We start from the raw sequence: 20314 nt of genomic DNA, 5'->3' as shown, positions 1-20314 counted from the left end.
CCAACACACAGACATTCTTTGATCCCTCACCACACTCACCTCTACAGAATATGACATTTCCTCATTGCTGTTGTCATTGATTTTCTCAAACAGCTCTTCACATAGCTGCAAAGAGATGAAACCCAGGGCAGAAATGAGTCTTTACTGAGAAGTGACAAGGAACTGTCAGGACACGTCATGGAAATGGCTTTAGAACGAGGGCAGCAGAAGAAAATTAACCTAATGCAGCAACGAGACCCAGCCTCCCCGAAGATAATTCATCTCAATCCTACCTCACTATCAACCTTATTTGGTCTAGTATCTCAAGAGTTGCTCTAGGTTTCAGCACTATCATTATTCTGTACTGTACCATTAGCAGTAAGCGTTAGTTCTGGTAACTCTTACTGCAGTATAAAACACAAGTGTGTGTCTGAAGGAGCTATAAAAACCAAATTCCCTTTCTGGGCTCGGTCCTACCTGGGGAATGATGCCTGCTTGGCTCTCCTCCTGCTTGCCCATCATGGTGTAGGATTTCCCAGCTCCTGTCTGGCCATAGGCAAAGATGCACACGTTGTAGCCCTCAAAGGCGTGCAGGAGCATCTCCTTCCCAATATCATTGTACACACGGCTCTGAGATGCAAAGCAGGGATCTTCAGGCTGGAAAGACACCAAACAAATAACACCAGCATAAATACACACTTCCTCTATCATTTGAAAAAGATTTCAAAAAGCAACTGGCTTTTTTTTTTATACTTTTACCTTGGGGGCCAATCCCCTAGGAAGAGGTAAATTAGGCCATTTTTACACACAGGTTTTTCCCAAGGCAGAACAAAACGGAGAAAAACAACAATGCCAATCCCACTGCATTGTTTGTGAGTGTATCTTATTCTTAATCTAGCATTCTCTTGCTTCCTGAAATGTTGTATTTTTACATTACCTGCTCCTGAAATCAGGACAAATTTAGCTGTGCTAACATTCTAACGCTGGGATCAAGATTTTATCAGACCTCTTCTGTTCCTTGATGCTGCTTATCTGCTAGTTTTCATGCGTTCTGTTCATAATGTTCCTGTGACTGGGCTATAATCGACTTTCACAGCTGCTCTGAAAAACTCAGTAAGAGAGGCGAGTGTTTTATTGTGAAAACAGTCTCATTGACCACAAATTTGCTCAGAAATATTAAGTGTTATTTCACCATCCAAGTTACTAAAATCAGTCTTAGAGAAATGCATTATCCCTTCTTTCTACATCTTTTAGACAACAAAGCAGGGGAGGAGGAGGTGGCAGAACAACACAGTTCTGCTGGAGAACAATTACTGGAAGTCAGTGAGAGCTTAGCACCGATCCACAGAAGGGTGGGGCACAGCAGCTGGATGAGAATTTATTGCTTTTGCAGCTATTGGAAACATGGATCACTGTGCTGCCTTTTCCAGACCACGTATCTCCTTGAACTGTAAGAACTCGAGCAACTGTCACTTGTCCAAGAGGAAAAATGAATTAATTGTGGCATATGCACATCCTTAAAATATTTAGAACAGAACATGGCTGGAGAATATTTTCAGTAATCTTTTGAATGTTTACAAGTTGTTTTAGCTTTCTGCTCTCACCCAAACAGGGAAACACAACATACAATGACAAGGTTTTAACCTGAATGTGGGTGAGAAAGACTGTGTAGAAACATCTGACAGGGGTGGCATGATCAGAAGGGAATGTTAAATCAAACCAAACAGCAACAACAACAAAACCAGGTTTTCTTGTAAAAGCACTTACCGATGTGTGCGACCAGTAAGAGTAGTCAAAGCTGAAGGACTTTGGTGCTTCCTTAGGATTCTTTGGGTTGATAATACCTACAGGAAATAAAATTCAAATTCTTAGCTAACTTGACACTTAGGAGTGTGATTAGTCAGCTGGCTGACCCACAGCCTGTGAACCTGAGTATTCCAAGTCGCCTCGTGGCACACGAGCAGGAAGACTGAAGTAACAGACTCAGGGCTTCCTAACACTATCATTTCTGTAGGCCTCATTGTAAATGAGACAAGAAGAAAACTCCTAGGAGGAATATGCTGTTGCTGAACAGAATTCTGTGTATTCCACACAATCAACAAAAGCTTTTCCAGATACCTTAAGGTTGGTGGGTTTAGTACTTCGGGTTTTTTTTCCTTCCCAGCAACAAAACTGCTTCGTATGACCTTTGCCTGTAGGGGAGCACTACACAGCGATCCAGCAGTCATGGGAACACACACACAATGCCTGCAGTTTCTGTACTCCAAGGAAGGTAATTTATAAGCACAGCCTTGCTGCAAAAGTGAATCTCTACTGCTTCCTTCTTTTAGATACTACAGTGCTGGAAATACTTAAATCTATTATTTCCAGCAGCTGTTTTCAACACCATCTGTCTAAGTAGGACTGTAAAAAAGCATAGTCCCGAGGGTATTAGATAAACCACCTTGGATTTACACATCTGCCCCTGCACCTAAAGCAGCAATTTGCCCCTGAGAGCAAGACACTAACTGTGATGTGTGCAAATAAGGTCCATAAGGAAATAAGCCATACAAAGGTGTCAGCCTTTGTCTTCCTGGGGATGATTTACATCCTGATACCAGACCTCCTAAAAAGAAGATGCTTATTTCTCACATACTCTGCCATTTAAGTTATGCTTTGGGAGATGGGGGCTTCTTCCTATCCTTCTGTGATGAATAAAAGTTATATCACTCACAGCTCTCACCATTTCAGACATGAATCTTGCATCTTGTTTCACCAAAATCTCTGAAAATGTGGTTACAGGATCCCCATTAAAATCAAATCATTCTTTTACCAGATGCTGTGTTCCTGAGCAGGGCTGTTGTCCAAAATGACAGTGTGGAGAAAAGATCACTGTCTGGATGGCAAATAGCAACAGTTGCTACTCTATTTCTGGTGGCCAACTCCATTTCACTTGGATGCACCTTGTGCTGACATTCTTGCCTTAAAAAAACCTGACAGACATGCAAAGCCAATGAATTATGTGCACCAGCACAGTATCAAATTGCAAAAAATGCTTGTGGCTTTGGATAGCAACGCAGGCATCAACACAGAACAAACTGTAACCTAAGCAGTCATCTACGGCTTCAGCTTCCCTTTACTTGCTTTGCCCAAATAGCTCCACTCACACTATTCCACCAGTCCTCAAGAGAACAAAAAACAAATCCCAAAGACAACTCCCTGCCCCAAACTTAAATTAGTTTTCTCCTTGCCATGTATTCCAAACTGTTACAACTCAAAAATTTCTCATTTCTCATTTTAAAATTTAACATCAAAGGTAAGGGAGCCATAATGCCTTGTACCTGGAAGCCCTCACCCAGAAGAGCAGTACAAATAATAGAATCTCCACATTAGTGTCTGAAAAGGCACTACAAGCTTGCCATTAGTTCCCCTTTCTTGCTTCCAGCCTAAATTTGATCCATCACAGAAGAAGAGTAAAGTTCAGGCTCTGTGATTTATGCAAATCATTCCATTCAGCTCCATTTTTTCCCCCTTTTAAACCACTGTTATTGTTGTTATTTTCTTAGACAGACTTTCCTCAGCCCTTCACACTGAGCTCCATGTCCAGCTCTATTGCTGGACTATTTTGAAAATCACTTTCTAGGATGCATGTTTTTGCAATGCATATCTTGAGAAGTGTATCAGGAAAGGGAGTTTAATGTGCAAAAAGCAGCTCTGTCAGAGGTTGGGAATGCAGCTGCCTGGCCAAGACCTTCCACTGCAGCAGGAACGGGCCAGAGAAAACCTCCCAGCTGCCGGAGCTCTGCATGCCTGCTGCCCCTCACCGCTGTGACCCAGGCACAGCTTTGCACTCAGCTGGTCCAAGCCTGAAGTCTCTTCATTCCTATTTCTGTTTCTTGCACACATCCTCCATTTTCAGAATCATTGCTTTCACGGAATTCTCAGTCTACAAATGAATCCAGCAGAGCTGACTGGATGAGAAAATAGAAGATCACAATCTCAACAGATTTCAGCTGGACTGAAACCCTCTTCATTTCAGGCACCGAGCACCAGGTGGGTGCTGCCAGTATTAGTGATATTTTCCACTGAACAAGGAAACAAATACAATTAAAACAGAAAGAGGACTGTTTCCAGCGTCTCCAATATCCACAAGACTACTAACAGCTTTTCAGTTACTTTGGTTGGTTTTTAAACCATGCAAGGCCAAGATGAATTATCTCAGTGGATCATGAAATAGGTCACCATCTATCTGCTCTCCCCACAGCAGCCTCACCGCACGGTCCACACGCTAATGGTTTAATTACAGAGCCTCAGGAAATGAGAAAGGCAATAAGGCAGGCAATCACAGCAGGAACGCATTAATAGTCTTTTTATCTTACAGAATAAATTTGTTTATCTGCTATTTCAAAAGTCCAATGTGGCAATTAACTCCTCTGTTTGCAAACTGACACTGCTGCTTTGTGCTGCAGCTATAATTACCATCAGCATGGCACCGGAGCAGCTCTGCATGCTGGAGTTAGCCAGTTTCTGAGAAAATCCCTCTTCCAGGCCCCTTGCCTCACCAAGAGCCAATTTATTAGGTCATGGGGTATCTTCTAGCTTCCCACAAACCAAGCTTTCTGTACCAAAGAGACACTGGAAGTGAGATTTTACAGAATCACTGCTGTAAACCAGGGCCCCCCTGGAACCCCAAAGAGAGAAGGATAAAACCAGCTGAGGATGGCATTTCCCTGCTGCAGTGCCCGAAACCTCCTCTGGGATCAAAGCAGCAACCACAGCGTGGGTTAATGCCCAGCATTTACCTTTGGAATGGAAGGCCAGAAAAAGGGCAAGGGAATGCTCATGGGATTAAAATATTTTCTATAAAGCATTGATTTCACTGAGACATAAATGTCAATATTACTTTTCTTTATTTGAATAATGAATTTCTGCTAATTTTGAATAAGCTTCTCCTTAAGAAATAATATTAAAAACTGTTTTCTATGTTTGTACACAAATAAAATAATTACAGGCCATAAACTGCGATAAATAAAAGCACAGTGAGAGCAGCTCTGCAGCAGCACCCACGTGAAGCAGCTGATTTAACCCTAACCCACTGCCATGCCCACCTCGAGACACAGCCCGCACTTCAAAGCTCAGTCTGCCCTTACAGCTGTACAGTGAGCCAAGCTGAGCTGCTTCCATCTGAACTTCCTCTGAGCAGGAGTAATTCACATATTCTCTGCAGCTCAAGCAATTTCAACCATTCTTTTAAGTTTAGTGGACTTTTTGATACCTGTAACAACAAACATTTTACATCTCACTGACCAAAAGGTAAGGAAATGCAGTTTAAAAGAAATTTCTTCACACCAAATAATCTAAATTTTTTAGTATTATATAAGACAAAAATACTGATTGGTCCTTGTACAGGACAAGTACATAGTAGGAGCAGTACAGAGGAATAAAAGGAGAAAGCAGGAGCACAATAAATGAAAGAATTATACTTTTACCTGTGCTCTGCCAACAGTAACAGACCAATCTCCACAAAACATTTGGATTTTAACACACCCTTACTTTAAACAGGCAGCTTCATCTTTTGGCATTTTTATTTCCACAGTCCATCCCACTTGTTCCTTAATTAACATTTTATATACCATCCACCATCTGCTGTATCAGCTAGCACCAAAATAACATATACTTTTAACCTTTCAAATCTAGGAGCTCAAATTCATCCCTAGTTTTTTAGCTAACACTGTAGCGATACTTGAAAGATCCCTATTGACATAGTACTCATATATTTCATAATACGTATTATATTGCATTTCTATTGTCATTTTGGACATCCAAATTTTTTGCCTTATAATCCAATTTTCATTTCTGAAGCTGAAATTCAAAAAGCACAGGTCAAATATGCGTTTTGTTTTATAATTATAGCAAGAGTGTGGAGCACAACTGAGAGTTGATGCAAAGTTAAAATCTTCTAGGGTATTTCCAACTGGAAAGCAGCATTCTGCCTTCTCACTCCTTTCTGAACACACATTCCCACTTCAAGCCTTCATTTCTGGACTTACACTTCCAATCTCCTTTAAAACTAACCAAGTAAACAGACAGTGGGAAGCCTACAAAGTGGAGAAAAAAAAAGCCACAAAAGCAAGGAAACTTAGCCAAGATCAGCCCCCTCATTCCATTCCCATCTACTCAGCCACATAAATATTTTTGCAGGCACAAAGAATGACGAGAAGTGCTTCTTAACCACTCCAAACTCGTATCAGATTATGACACTGAATTTGCACTCCAAGCCTGATCTGTTCTCATCCCAGCCAGTGCTGCTCCTCAGCAAGTCACAAATTTGGCAGATTAGAAATTATCTGCAGTTCAGTATCTGGGGATGCCGTGCACACATAATTCCTTCTAATACGCTCTTGGAACAGAGAGACAGAGGGCAAAGCACTCAAGAGGCAGAGCTGAAATGCTTCTCTTACCCTCCCTGCACTTACAGACAAGTCTGGATGCCCGGCCCGCCCCTGCCGGTGCCCAGAGCCGCCACCAGGGCTGGCTGCAGCAGCGTGGCTCGCACTGGTCACAGGGGGCTCCGAGAGAGCCCGGCTGCAGATAAACACCAGCAGCCAGAATTAACCTGCCCTTTATCCTGGGATTAGCTGGTACACAGTCTGTGCTAGCACAGGGGGTGAAGGGATGGACACACTGAGATTTTTTAGAAAACAAACAAACAATTCCTAATCAGAAATGAAACCCAATTATGGAAGTCGAGTATGGAACTGGAAAAACCGACCTTCCCAGATTTGTGCAACGCAGCCTGCTTTGACATTAACACCTGCCATTCCCATACTGCTACCGTAACAGGCAATGCTGAGGGCACAAAGTATCTTCCAATTTCTACATATGAAAGAAAATTAGATTTCTGCACACCAGCCTCAACAATTCTATCCGTGGCAGCATTACTCTAGCCCAGGCACACATTCCTACCAAATGCCACCGCTCAGAGACAACAGCTAGCAAGAAAAGCACTGTCTTTGCTTTTCTTCTCCTTAATCATTAGTAAAGGAATAGGCAGACATTTGCAAAAATCATTCTGGTCTCGACAGAACTTTGGAAGGAGCAACTTCTGGGGCAAAAATACAAAATAATTCATTTCTATGCCTTCCTCAAACTCTCTTTGGATCGATACAAGCAGTAGCTTTATTATGTTCAAAGAAACAATTTATCCAATGGAAAACAAACCTGGGGCTTTCAGAATTGACTCCACAAGACCAAATTAACATTAAATACAGTGTCTCTTAAAAAACATGGGTCTGGAAAATATATCTGCACCATCTGCAGACTAGAATGACAACAATGGGAACATGTTCCTTACAGAGAGCAGGGTGGAGCAGGCATTCTTTATTTGCTGGAACGTGAATAACACCACCAAGACACGTTTAATACAGGCTTCTTTCCTAGGCATATGCTGCAATCAGATCTATGGCCAGAGTGCTTTTATAAGACAGACTTTCAGGGCTGTTATTATAAGAGATAAATGAAGGGAAATGGACACTTCCAGCTCATGAAGCAGTGCTTGCTTTTCAAAGCATTGTTTGCATTTTTCAAATCATTAAAAGGGAAGGAAACCAAGCAGAAGCTAGGAACAGCTCATTTGGAATTCAACCGGATTCTCTCCCCACTGTGGAATTTCAGCCCTGCACTGGGAGAAAGGTTGGCTGGGGGAGGGAGTCGGGCTCGGCAGCACCAGAGCAAGGCCAAGGCTTGCTCACAGAAGCTGCTGGAAAGCCGCTCTCATCCTCAGCTGCTCTCACAGATCCAGGAGCTATAAATACCAGCTCTCCAGCTGGTGTTCTTGGAGAACAGCACGCCAGCAGGCTCTGCAGCAGGCAGGAGCCAGCCGAACCAGACTGCTCTCCCTGGCTGAAGAGCTGACCCAAAACCATTCCCAAACTTGCATGGTCAGTGGATTACCTGGGAATGTCCCAGGGCAGGGGCAGCGTGTCAGGCCTGTGTGTGGGGCAGGGTGAGCACTCCCGCTGAATCCTGGGCTCGCATTTCACCTGCCTCAAGGCAGGCTAAACTGAATCTCCCTTCCCTACTCTGACTTGACATCGCCAAGAGCCAGTGGCCTCTCCTGAGACCATTTCCACCTTCAGACACGTGCCAGCACTACTTTAGGAGAACACCACCGGCACTGCAATCTTGGGGAGCCAGGCCTTAAGGATTTCAGTCCAGTACTTAGGTCAGTTTGGTCAGTTCTTAACAGTGGATGTCTCTGGAAGAATTTGTGTAGTGAATGAAAAGATCCAATTCTTCAAGTAGTTCCTACGAACAATTTGCATTCTCTTTACTTCTACTTGCATACTAAAAGATGGCATTTTATTTAAGCATTTGATTTAGAAGCATCACCTCTAGAGGCCTAGCTCTGTGCCAGAGCACTAATTCTGAAGGGGAAGCATTTCACACGGAGAATCACTGACAGAAACTACTCAGGCTTCATTAGTAATACCTCTCTGCTATAGTTCCATACTAACTTCATACCATATTGTATTGTCTAACTGCATTTAACATCAGCTGAACACCCTAGTCATCATCCCACAGTCTCACTCCAGAATCAGCATTTGCATCTCTAGCATTTAAAGATCATTAAATGTTCATCTTCCCCCAGCTCCTCAAAGTCACCTTCTAAATTTTTTAACAGTGTAGAATTAACACTTCAAGCTATTTTTATTCAGTCATGAGAAAGGCTTTAGAAGGAAAATCAAGCACCTAAAAATCCACATTTTTATTTCTTCTCCAAAAAAATATTCCAGGCTTGTAGCAAAACATATGAGCTGTCAGTACTGCAGGGCATTCAGAGACAGTGACTAAGACAGACTTGTGGACACAGAAATCCCTAATGCTGCAAAAACACAGAGAACTCTAACGCTCATATTGGTAACAGTCATCAGAGGAGTTTGGGTAACCTCTGCTGTTGTAACCTCTTTGACTTGTCTTTCAAACATCGACCACAAGACCATTCAGGCATCCTCCATGTGACACCATTTATCTCCCCATAACCAGCCTGTTTTGATAACACACCCACCATGAATGCAGGGCACTATTATCATATTGGACAAGCATTCATTTAGCTTGCACCACTAGCAAGCATTTACACACCAGAAAAATCAGGGTAGGGCTGAAGTGACATTCCTGCAATCCTGTTTATTTTCCCAAGACAACCTCATCATGCAATGTACAAGCAGAACACACTAAAAACACTCGGAAAAAACCCACCAAAAAACGAGAAAACCAAGCTGTATGCTTTTAGAACCAATGTTTTTGGAAGGCACAAGGCTTTAGAAAGCCAATATGCTTATTTTTTGAGGTATCTAAAATTATTATTTTCATAAGACAGATGGCAAATCTAAAGTACATCAGTAAAAGAGATGGCTGAGTTACTGATAAGGTTACCTTACCCTATGAACCTTTCAATAGTTTTGACTTTTGTATTATATTTCAAGTACCACTAATTGACACAAAAATGCAGTAAATCAAAAGCCTTTTAAGGTCAGTCCTGATTTCCTACCCATTTTTAATTTGCCCCAGAACTGCATAAAGCAGCACATGTCTTAAAAGGAAAAAAAAAAAAAAAGTAAAGAAAAAACCAAAACAAAGCTGAAATTAAAATAAGATATTTCTGTATTAGGATTTTTGTTTTGTTTTGTTTTTTTATTATTTAAACATTTAAGTCTAGATCTGAGGTTTATACACCTTAAGGAGAAGAAAAATAAACAACAAAACAACCATTAGAAGAAATACACTTTTTTTTCACTACAACCTCTACAAATGAACTGCAGAATGTCTTCCCAAGGTTTTCTGATGCCAAGGATGCCTGGATGAGACACTGACAGCCGTATGTCCAGAGCAGCAGCTGGGACTATTGCTGCTGGCAGATGGGACCACTCCACTAGGCCTATTTTTATTAAACATCCAATACCTTCAGCAGCCACAAAAGAACCTGCCAACACTACTGAAACACAGACTGCTGCTGAGTTAAAATCCCGATTTTCAGTGCTGACCTGAGGATCCAGGTGCACTCAGCCCTTCCAAGATAAGCTGGACTGTGCAGGTGCACCTTTCCACTGGTGCCCTTTATGACAAACGAGAACATACAACAACCAGGGATGAACTGCAGTTTGAGAACTTTGGTTCACTCTGTCACTTGCACATGCAAGATGCTAAACCCTATTTTCATTCATCTAGTGCACAGTTAATTGCAACAGATACATTCCAAGTACAGGTACTTCCTTATTTCCTTGTTTCATTTGATTCATTTTTTACACACGTATTTAGATTTTTAAAAGAATAAATGTGGTGTGCTCTTTGCTAGTGATTAGTATTTAAATGCTGTCTTGTAGCTACTAGTTTGAACACCTGCTTCAATTTCATCTGCTTTTATTTAACATTATTTATTTACAGGCCAGATTATCAAATCACTTCCACAAAAAAAATGCAACACCATCAAACAACCAAACCAAACCAAACCAAAAAATCCCTCAAACAAACAAGAGCAAAACCAGAAAAAGCACAACAGTCGAGGAGTCTTTAGGCACAGAACAGCTTCTTTTTTCTGCTCAATAACCCAAGGCAGCAGCTGCCAACATTGTTTATATTTGTTATGTTTGAAAAGCCCATACAAGAATGAGCACAAGAACTACTGACACACAAACCACTCTTAGATCTATAGCTCAGCTCTCGTGTATTACACTGCAGAATCTTTTTCCCACTCACCATAATAACAATCATTAATTACCTGGACAGGAATAAGTAATTAACACACTGTGGGCAAGATGCATTGGTGTAAACATTTCTCAACAAAAACTGGAAAAAGCAGGAATTATAGACAAAACATATTCAATCAAGATATGCTGAGAACCATGATCTATAACTATTTATTTCAAAAAGCCACTTGTGAGTTTGGCCATGATCTGCCACCTATTCAGTAACTTAAAGAATATACTCTTCAAAACTCCCAATGAAAACATCATTTTGGCCAACTGAATTCGCTTGCTTTAGCAACTGCTTTTAAAAACAAAGTTTATGTTTCTTAGGATGATTTCTAAGTGATAATTATTTTAAAAGACAGCCTTTTCTGAAAGTAGTCCCACTCAGTTACTGTTTTGATGGAGTTTATTAATTACTAATTTGATGATGACATTACCTCTTCTTTGAAAAGTGTTTTGCATTCCCAAGTTAACTTAAACAGCAGAATTTTACAGTTTCTATCTTGTCCTGTCTCTAAGATTCCTCCATTACCTTTTCCTCCCCTAGCCCCACTTCTCCCATGCTGACTGGAGACCTTCTGGCAGTGTCATTCCGAGGGACCCCATCTGCAGATAGACGTGATCAGAGCAGCACCGGCCTCTGCCACATCCCAGCCCCTTACTGCAATCAGCACACCACTCCAGCTGAACTGCAGAATCTCAGTTTTGAAACATGTACTTATGACACAAAGACTGACAATTTAAGTGCAAGATGCACAACAGTAGAGCAGACAAAACAAAACAAAAAAATGTTTCAAGTACTGATTTCAAAATTTCCATATTTTGCATCCTTCCAGCAGAAAAACAGAAGTCCCATGTGCTCACAGTAATGTACCCACATGTACTCTCACTACAGGTTAAAGACCTTAGTACAAATTCTCTTTTTCTGAGGTGAAGACATACTTAGAACTGTATTCAGCTGCACTGTCATTCTCAAACAGTGAGAAATGATAAAGACAGAGACCTACTATGAACCTTGATTAAAGGTCTTAATCTCCTAGGAGGAAATGACATTAAAGGCAGATACGATAACAAGTAAATTCTATAGGAGTGCACAAGCCAAATTATGTTGTTTTGCTTCTAAGGCAAAGAAGTGTGTAACGAAATTGAGCATAAGCTTTCTAACCCAGAGGGACGTTTTGCTTTGCTGGCAAGCATCCTGTGAATGACAGGCAATCCCCAAAGCCGTAAACAGCCAAATTCACACAAAAACTGTCCAACAAAAGCAGCACGTCCTGGTGGCGTTCTGACTTCAAGAACCTACTTCATTATGTATGTCAAAAACCACTCCTTTTGCACACATTCATCTAAAACTATTCATAAAGTACACCTGTCATACACTTTATTATTTGTATCTTTATAGCGTTTTCCTTTACATAGTCCTAAGCACTTTGCCTCGGTTTCACTGTAATGCAGCAGTCTCTGCCAATACATTTACAAAACTCAGACTTGGACAAAGTTTAAATGCAGGACCCACACAGGATTTTGCAGAATAGCTTGGTCAATCAATACACACAGAACTAAAGTTCAAGTAACTGTCAAAATCCCTTTTTAGCTATCAGACTTCATGCTGTCTCATCAATCCAGTACCACGACAGTCCATCAGGCTTTAATTCCAAGATAAGGGAACTTTAACTGTCTTGGAGGCTTAAAATAGTCACTACTTAGTGTATCACCACCCTCTCAGGTTTGCCTCCTGTCAACTTGATCAGTGCACAAATGAAAAAATAACATTCTCAGAGGCAAGATAACTAAACCTTGATCACTTCACTGGCACAATTGAAGGTCTTAGCCTAGAATTACTACTGAATTCCCTTTATTTTCAAATTGCTGCATCAGATATGAGTCTCAGATAAACTAATTTCACTATATGTGCTCAGCTTTTAGTCAGCAAGTTCAGACCGTAATAATGAGGAGTTCAGTAATGTAACTGTGGGGCTGCAAAAACCTGAGCATCGTGAAAATGAAAGGATCTTTGGCAGAACAGCACTTACGTCCCCCAAATCTAACACGGAGCCTAAAAGCAAACCAGCTGAAGGTTTTCAGCTGGAAGTTATGTGTGTAAGACATCTTGGTTAGGAAGATTCTTTGGAGAAAAGATTTCTGCTGTTTTTTTTCCCCAACAAACAATGCCTTATTCACATTCTTTATTACACAATCCTCTTCTGTTCAAACTATTCCTCTGTCCATTGCTTTCTTGTATTTCTCCTCTAGGAGGGAAATACAGGGAAAAATATCCCACAGATTGTAACAATGTGTAACTATTGCAAGTGATGGTTCCTTTCCACAGCCTGTAATGGCCTCGATGACTTAAACCTGACCATCTGTCACATCACCCAGCTTGATCAGAGCCAGAGCGTTCAAATAAAAGGCTGCAGATTGAACACTTCAGAGTATAAAATATAGCAAAAGAAGTAGTATCTGTAAAGACATTTCCAATTAGATAAAAGTGAAGTATTTTTCTCCTTTGGAAAGCTGATGCAGCTTCCCGGAAATGTCTCACTGTAGTGCAGCTCCAGCGTTCAGAAACAGAAGCAGTGTCTGGCCCAGGCCACAGCTCCAACTCAGACAGACAAACTGCCAGACAGCCACTGCTCACCCTGTTACTGCCACAAACAAGGTGCTTCCACAGGCTCCTGCAGTTCAAACACCTTAAGCATCTAAATGACTGCTGTGATCACTGCAGCAAGAAAAGCTGTTTCAGAAGTAGCCAGTGGTGCTGCTGGAGCCCAGAGAGCTTGGTGGCATTTCCAAAGCAAATGTCCCCTAATGACGTCTCTTCCATTCCACACTGGGATCCAACAGGGGCATACAAGCACTGTTCTACCTGAACTGATGTCAACCCCCTCCCACCCCCACCTTAAATGGAAGTTTTGAACTCCAACCCCAAAAACGTTTCTTTGGGTGCTATTGCACATAAGATCTGAAGGTAAGACCTTTCTGCACTAAAAACAAGCTCTCCTCTCTATGACACCTCTCTTCCACTGAAACCATAGACACTATATAATTTAAGTGACCACAACCAGGACTTAAATTCCATTGCAGAAGCACAAGCAGGCTGACGTTGAACCTTGGCTAAAAAAAAAGGGAGAGGCCTGTATGAAACCTCCTTTGTGTTAACAGGCATGAGTAAACACTCAAGTAATCAGACAGCAAAATAACTCAGTGCCTTTGGAGTGTTGCTTCCTACAGCTGCAGACAAGACGGCTCTGCTTGATTACCTAACAATGAAAAACTGCCCAAGAGGAGCAGTTCATGGGCAGAGCTGTTGGTCTGCAATGGGGAACGACACTCCCTCAAATGCTGTCAATACTGCCTTGACCTGAAGTACGAAAACAACCAACCCAACAAGCAAAAAAGGTGTGCCCACACACATTTTCCCACAGAACAGTGTTCTCCAAATTACATCCACAATTATATAGGAGTTTAACACTTCCAATTGGTTAGAAAAGAAAATGATTTTACGTAGTCTGTTATTCAGCTATTGTTTAGACACCGCTCTGGAAAGCATGAAACATGGTATTTTTTTCATCTCAGCTTTTTCACTCAAATTACATCCTTAACCAAAAGTAAATACTGCAGAATAAGCACACCAAGAACTAAAGCACCAGGTCCAAGCAGGACTCACACCCCCACAATTATCATGTGGTGGTCTGCAATGTATCCCTGTGTCTGTCTACACACATGATATTTCCAAACACTGAAGTTCACAAAAAGGTTTTTACTTTGGTACTCCAATATTTCTGTAGAATTTTCATATCAGCAGAAACAAACACTATGAACAACTGCATAAATATCAAGATACTTGAGATTTAGATTTTCTAGTCACATTCAGGGATAAACTAGTTTGCAATGACAGCCTCAGAAAAGCCAAATAACTAAAAAATTAATTCTAGATGATACAATGTACACAGTTCACAGCCTGACAGAGGAAAATATTTAAGTAGGAAGTTTGGGAACAGAGAAATACTCCCTTACAAGATTGAAATAAACTTACTGGTTGAATTGCCTTGCATCTGGATGATACATTTGGACTCTTTGCTGGTTTCTCGGGAATTGAAGGGCCGGACCCGAACAGCCACCTTCACTGAAGCCCCCGACATCCTGGCTGCTTGCAGTACAGTCAAGGAACTGGAAGTGATCGAGAGCCTTTCACGTTACCCTTCTTGTTGGTGTTTTCTAAGGACAAACACATCATATAGTTACTTACAGCTATTGTATTCAAGATGTTGATAAAATTAGGAAGGTTCAAAGTTACTTCATAAATGCAGTTTCTGCTTTGCAGATCCCACTCCCTTCCCCTAAAAGGTGTCACTTCAAAGCCAGAGCTGGAAATACACTTATCAGCACCTCCTCACTGTCTCCTTAGTCAAAGTTTGTCACCTGGAGCAGTTCTTTTGAAGCGTACAAATATTTGTTTTCATACTTGGTTTTCTTCCAGAAAGTAAGGATGCCAATACCAAAATAAATATCTGGTTACAACATGTGTTAAGCTTAACCTAACAAAGATAATTTTAGCAGTAAAGACACAGCTACTTAAATTTCATCATGAGGCAATGACCATATACCCCATACCCAGGTTCTCACACTGCCAATCCTTGCTTCCACAACGCTTCAGCAATAACATTAAAACTAACTCAAGTGTCATGGGCCACAGCACACTGACTTTCAATGCATATGACTGCAGAGAAAAGGGTGTACCCTTAGAGAACCCCTTGTAGTCCTGGGAAAGTCCTCTTCTCGAAGGAAATAACAACTCATCAACTACTTGTATATCTACTGATTAAAGGACACACTGTAAGGAAGAAGAGGAATCAAGAATTATTGCCTTCAGGGTAAATATTACCATCTATGTTCAGGCAAATGTCCACCATTAAATTCATCTCCATTATCAAAATACTTGTTCAAATCCTACCACATCTAAATGATGGAACACCTTCATTGCAGGAAGCTATCCCTGACACCCACTATCCAAACCTCAAGGCGTGTCTGAGACAGCGTTGGAATGCAGGGTTACAAAAGATCGGTTTGTTTGTATCGGTGTCAACCAGCCTTTCCCATTAAAAGAAAGGTTCTCAGTTGGTCCACAACTGAGAAGTTTAACTCACTGCCACAGGACATGGTCAGTACTGAAGTCTAACAACCTCAAAAAGCACTAAAATTCAAAGAATAAGTCCTGCTCAAAAAAGCTCCTACCCTTGGCTAGGAAAGCTTCCATGGCACAGACACACAGAACCTGGATGACTGTAGTGAGAAAACATTATTTATGTTTGACTTATCCTTATAGCCTAAATATCTGCTATGGCCACTGCTGAAGAGAGGATTCAGAGCTGGAATAATCCTTGGTCTGACTCAACGCAGGCATTTCCATCTGGAACCTGACTTACCCTGAGCAGAACTCAACTCTGCTCAAGCATGCACCCAGAAATCCTGACCTCTTTTCTCATTATCAATACACCACATAGCCTGAAATGCTCATTTCAGGGTTGTGATCACAGAAGTACAAAACTTACTAGCAGGCCTAAAGCAGAAGTATTTCAGCTCTAAGGTAAGTTCCACACTTGGTAAAAGTACTTACACATGCTTAATTCAAGTTATGACACATTTTCCCACAGTACAAGAAGTCTTTAATAAAACTGCAATACTTCATTAATGCCATCACATGGTGAAGGCAGAAATTAAATTACTCCCCCATGTAGAAGCAATTTAAAGCATTCCTTATTTTCACAGGTACCTCAGGTATCTCATCAGACTAGAAGAATGTCTTTAGGAGCCAGCCAGCTGAATCTCCATGTCACTGGTACAGCAAACTGGCTGAGCAATGATTAATGACACAGCCACACCACCAGCTCGGGGTTAGTACGGGACTTTAAGAAGCTTCACTAAAATTTTGAACATAAAATAGAGCTGGCAAAGTACTGGGAATGAATTCATGTGATGTTCTGGGTTGTTCTAGAGACTGCTTCGCTCCCTCTCGCTCAGAGGTGCCTACTTTTGTGTGGAACAAAGTACCAAATACACAGCTTCATTGTAAACTTCTTCCCCAGAACCCACCCTGGGGATTTTGGCTCTCCCTCCCTGACAGGACCCTCCCACCTGAGCCCTCACACCACAGCCAGGCACCAAGACTAATCCAAACACAAGCCACAACTATTGTCCAACTGACCCTGAATATTGCTATTACAAACAGCAATGTCACTGTACGTGGCCATGCAGTGTCCTCTTCATGAAATACTACTGAATAATCTGTCAGGTGCAAAACATCCATTTTTGTCAAGTTCACAGTGACACAATTTACTCTGTCCAATGTGTTCTTACAACATTCTTTATGAAATGTAGGGGGTTTGTTTTCCCTTCTTACTGTGGAGTCCCACAAAGAATTTTTTTCTAATGTTTTCAAAAAAAACACCTCTCAGAACACTGAATTAATTTCTGCAGATATATCTGGGAAGCTGGCAAACAGAGAATGGGATGAAAAGATCAACTACTTAAAAAAATATACATTTATATTTATTATTTTTTATATATATATATATATATATATATATGTTCTCAAGTACCTCTAAACGTCATATTCACAATCAGAAAGCATGAAAATCACACCTCCAGAGACTCCATATGCACCAGCTAAATGACAGACTTGTTTGACACACAGCTGTGAAGGGATTCTCACAGAACAGATCACAGAATCACCTGCAACATGGAAATTTAACTGCTGGACTTCTGCAGCTACCAATTTTTCCCAACCTTAACTTTTGTCTAGACAGGAAATTAAATGTGGTATAATTTTAAATCTCTTTTGTTCTCAACTCTGCTATTTTTCACAGCTGAAGTAAGCAAAACACCTACTCATATTTGCACATGGATTTCAGATGTTTGGAATATCAATTCACTATGCAAAATTTAATTTTCATTAATAAGAAAATTAATCAAAACCAACATAATTTGCCAAACTTTCCGTACATTTAAGCTGTTGGGGTTTTGCGAGGTCTTTCCACTTATTAGTAATCTTAACAATTTCTAAAGGCAGCATTGCCCTCATCACACAGAATGGTAAAATAAGGCAAAATGAGCCTCAAGCTACAGCATCACAGATAATAAACTGCAACTGGTTTTTCAAGGCTCATATTTACCAGTAGTACCACTTCCTACTACCAAATGCTGACTACAGAGTGGAAACATAACCTCAAAAAGAGAAAACCAAAATATGCAATACAGTCTGTGGTACAGATTTAGAAGAACAATATTCATAAAAGACAACTTTTTTTAATGTTCATTATAGGCTAGAGAGGCTGCCATCCACACTAGAATGAATCATCTCCCTAAAGTCTTGGACGTAGTCTACTAGCTGAACTCTTTTCATGTTCAGTCTGCATGAATCCAATCAGGAACCAAGAGGGAACTGAACTTGGAGGAGATCTACCACTGCCTCCAAAACAGGTGGTAGATGACACTCGAGCTGTTTATAGCGAGTTTCATCAGCAAAAAGCAAATCCTACATTTTACACCTATTTGAAACTAAAGATACCCACCCTGAAAGTCACACCGTGAGATTTTAATATTAAAGTGTGTTATTAAAAAATCATCTAAATATCTTGTCTGTTTACTGGTATTCAAGCTAACAAACCCAATTGTGTTGATGAATCACCCTTCACAGGCTCAACTAGATCTGGGCTTTCACAAAAATATTTGAATAAACATTAAGACTTGAATACTTGGATGTATTTGAAATTTTTGGCAAGCCAGTTTTTATGCAATGTCAAAATACAAACACATTGCTATTTATTTAAGTAAAGTTACAAGCAGAGCAGGGATCTAGAGTCAAATTAGTATTTATACATGCAGAGAAGTCTGCAACAAGCTCGGAGTGATTACAAAATATTCAAAATCTGTATCTTTGCATTCAAAAAAAAAAAAACCACCCAAACCCACCACACATCACAAATGAAGAAGAATCACTTTTATTTAAGATAACCAGTCATATACCAGATAACTGTGTCATATCTGTGTATCACAGAATGTGCTAACTTTGAAACAAAAAAATGACTTCTAACTTAGTAAGTGCAAGAGCTCTAAAGAAATAAAACAAGGGCAGAGATTAGCACACGGAAAGTTGGCAAAACAGCTGCTTGGGCAGCAGGCGGTTCTGAACAAGGGGCCCCCGACAGAGCCAATTTTAGGTGCCGCATGAAGCTCGGGCAGTGCCGGCAGTGTGATCCCTCAGCTGAACTCACACACACGCCCTGCTAAATCTGGACCAGGTGGGGATGCCAGATCGAACAGTGCTGCAGAACTTGGCGAGGCACTGAAACCCGATCACATGCACACATGGCTATTTACCAACACTGGATTGTGCAACAGCAAAAAGAACTGAGCTAAGAAGGAGCTGGAAGCGAAGAGAAATATCCTCTAGAATTTAGAATTTGGTATGAAGGCATTTACATTCCGGAAAGCAGACATAAATTCATCATCCGCTTCTGGCGAATTCTCGGCCGCAGGCGCTGCCCCCATTCCGGCGGCGCCCGGAGCCAGGCCCGGCCCCGCCGCCCCCCGCCCGGGCCCCGGGATTGCCGCCTCATCCTCCCAACATGGCTGCCCGGAGCGCACCGGGCACGGCGGCCCGACACCCTCCGCCGGACCCTCCCGGCCGAGCCCCTCCCGGGCCGAGCCCCTCCGGGCCGAGCCCCTCCGGGCCGTGCCCCTCCCGGGCCGGGGATGCCGCCTCCGCCCCAGCCGGGCTGCACAGGGGGACGAGGGCGGCCGAGAGCGGCACGGCGGGCGGCATCCAGCCGATGGAAAAGCCGGGGAGCGGCCGCCCGGGGAAAAAGGAAGGAAGGAGAGGAAAGGAAGGAAGAAAGGGAAGCGAGGGAAGGGAGGGAAGCGTCCCGGGGGACGAGGAGATGGCATTGGGCAGATGGCAAGGCCGAGCGGGGCCCTACGCCCTTGCGCCGCTGCCCTGACAGCTCCAGTGCTATGCATCCATCCATCCATCCGTCCATCCATCCCTCCACCCGTCCATCCCCCTCTCGCTCCCGGCCTCAGCCCTCCGCGGGGCCCCAGAGATGCGCACGGCAGCATCGCCGCCTCCCCCTCCGCATTACGGCATCACCCACCCGCCCCCGCCCCGCTGTGGCTCCGGCTCCCGCTGCCAGCACAGGCCCCTCAGCGCAGCCCGCTCACCTGGCGCGGGGTGTCCGCGGGACGCGGGCCGTGCGGGGTCAGCAGCCGGCGGGGCAGCGCAGCGAGAAAAACCCGGCCATCCCCATCGCCGCCTCCACCGAGGCCAGGAGACCCCCCCGCTGCCGGGAATGGAGCGGGAAGGGCGAGGGAGGGGAGAAAGGGGAGGGAGGAAAGCGAGGCCGCGCCGGGAGGAACGAGCGCCACGCTCGCTCCAGCGCCGCTCCCGCACTGACGGAGCGCGAGCTGCGCGCCCGCCCCGCGGGGGGAGCGCCCCCGCTCCGCCAATCGCCGCGCGCCGCCCCGCCCCCTCGGAGCAGCCGGCCAATGGCACACCGCGGAGCCCGTGTGTCCCCGCCCCCACCCTGTCAATCACAGCCGGCTGCGCCGCT

The 20314-nt window shown here is 42.8% G+C and overlaps 1 protein-coding gene across 6 annotated transcripts in view; it reads right to left on the bottom strand.

Annotated features, from left to right (window-relative positions):
• The window catches only part of KIF1B (kinesin family member 1B), a 77082-nt gene extending 56909 nt beyond the window's left edge, over window positions 1-20173 (bottom strand). For all 6 annotated transcript variants that reach the window (XM_063417100.1, XM_063417102.1, XM_063417101.1 and 3 more), the window contains exons 1-5: window positions 19926-20173; window positions 14743-14924; window positions 1747-1823; window positions 457-636; window positions 40-105 (exon numbers count right to left, since the gene is read on the bottom strand). In XM_063417100.1, coding sequence (XP_063273170.1) covers window positions 40-105; window positions 457-636; window positions 1747-1823; window positions 14743-14848 — 429 coding nt within the window. In that variant the 5' untranslated portion in view covers window positions 14849-14924; window positions 19926-20173. The remainder of the gene's footprint in view (window positions 1-39; window positions 106-456; window positions 637-1746; window positions 1824-14742; window positions 14925-19925) is intronic.
• Window positions 20174-20314: the final 141 nt, after the last annotated feature.

Source organism: Prinia subflava, chromosome 21 (assembly GCF_021018805.1).
Source record: "Prinia subflava isolate CZ2003 ecotype Zambia chromosome 21, Cam_Psub_1.2, whole genome shotgun sequence".
Lineage (NCBI taxonomy): Eukaryota > Metazoa > Chordata > Aves > Passeriformes > Cisticolidae > Prinia > Prinia subflava.
This window is presented reverse-complemented; position numbering and strand designations above follow the sequence as displayed.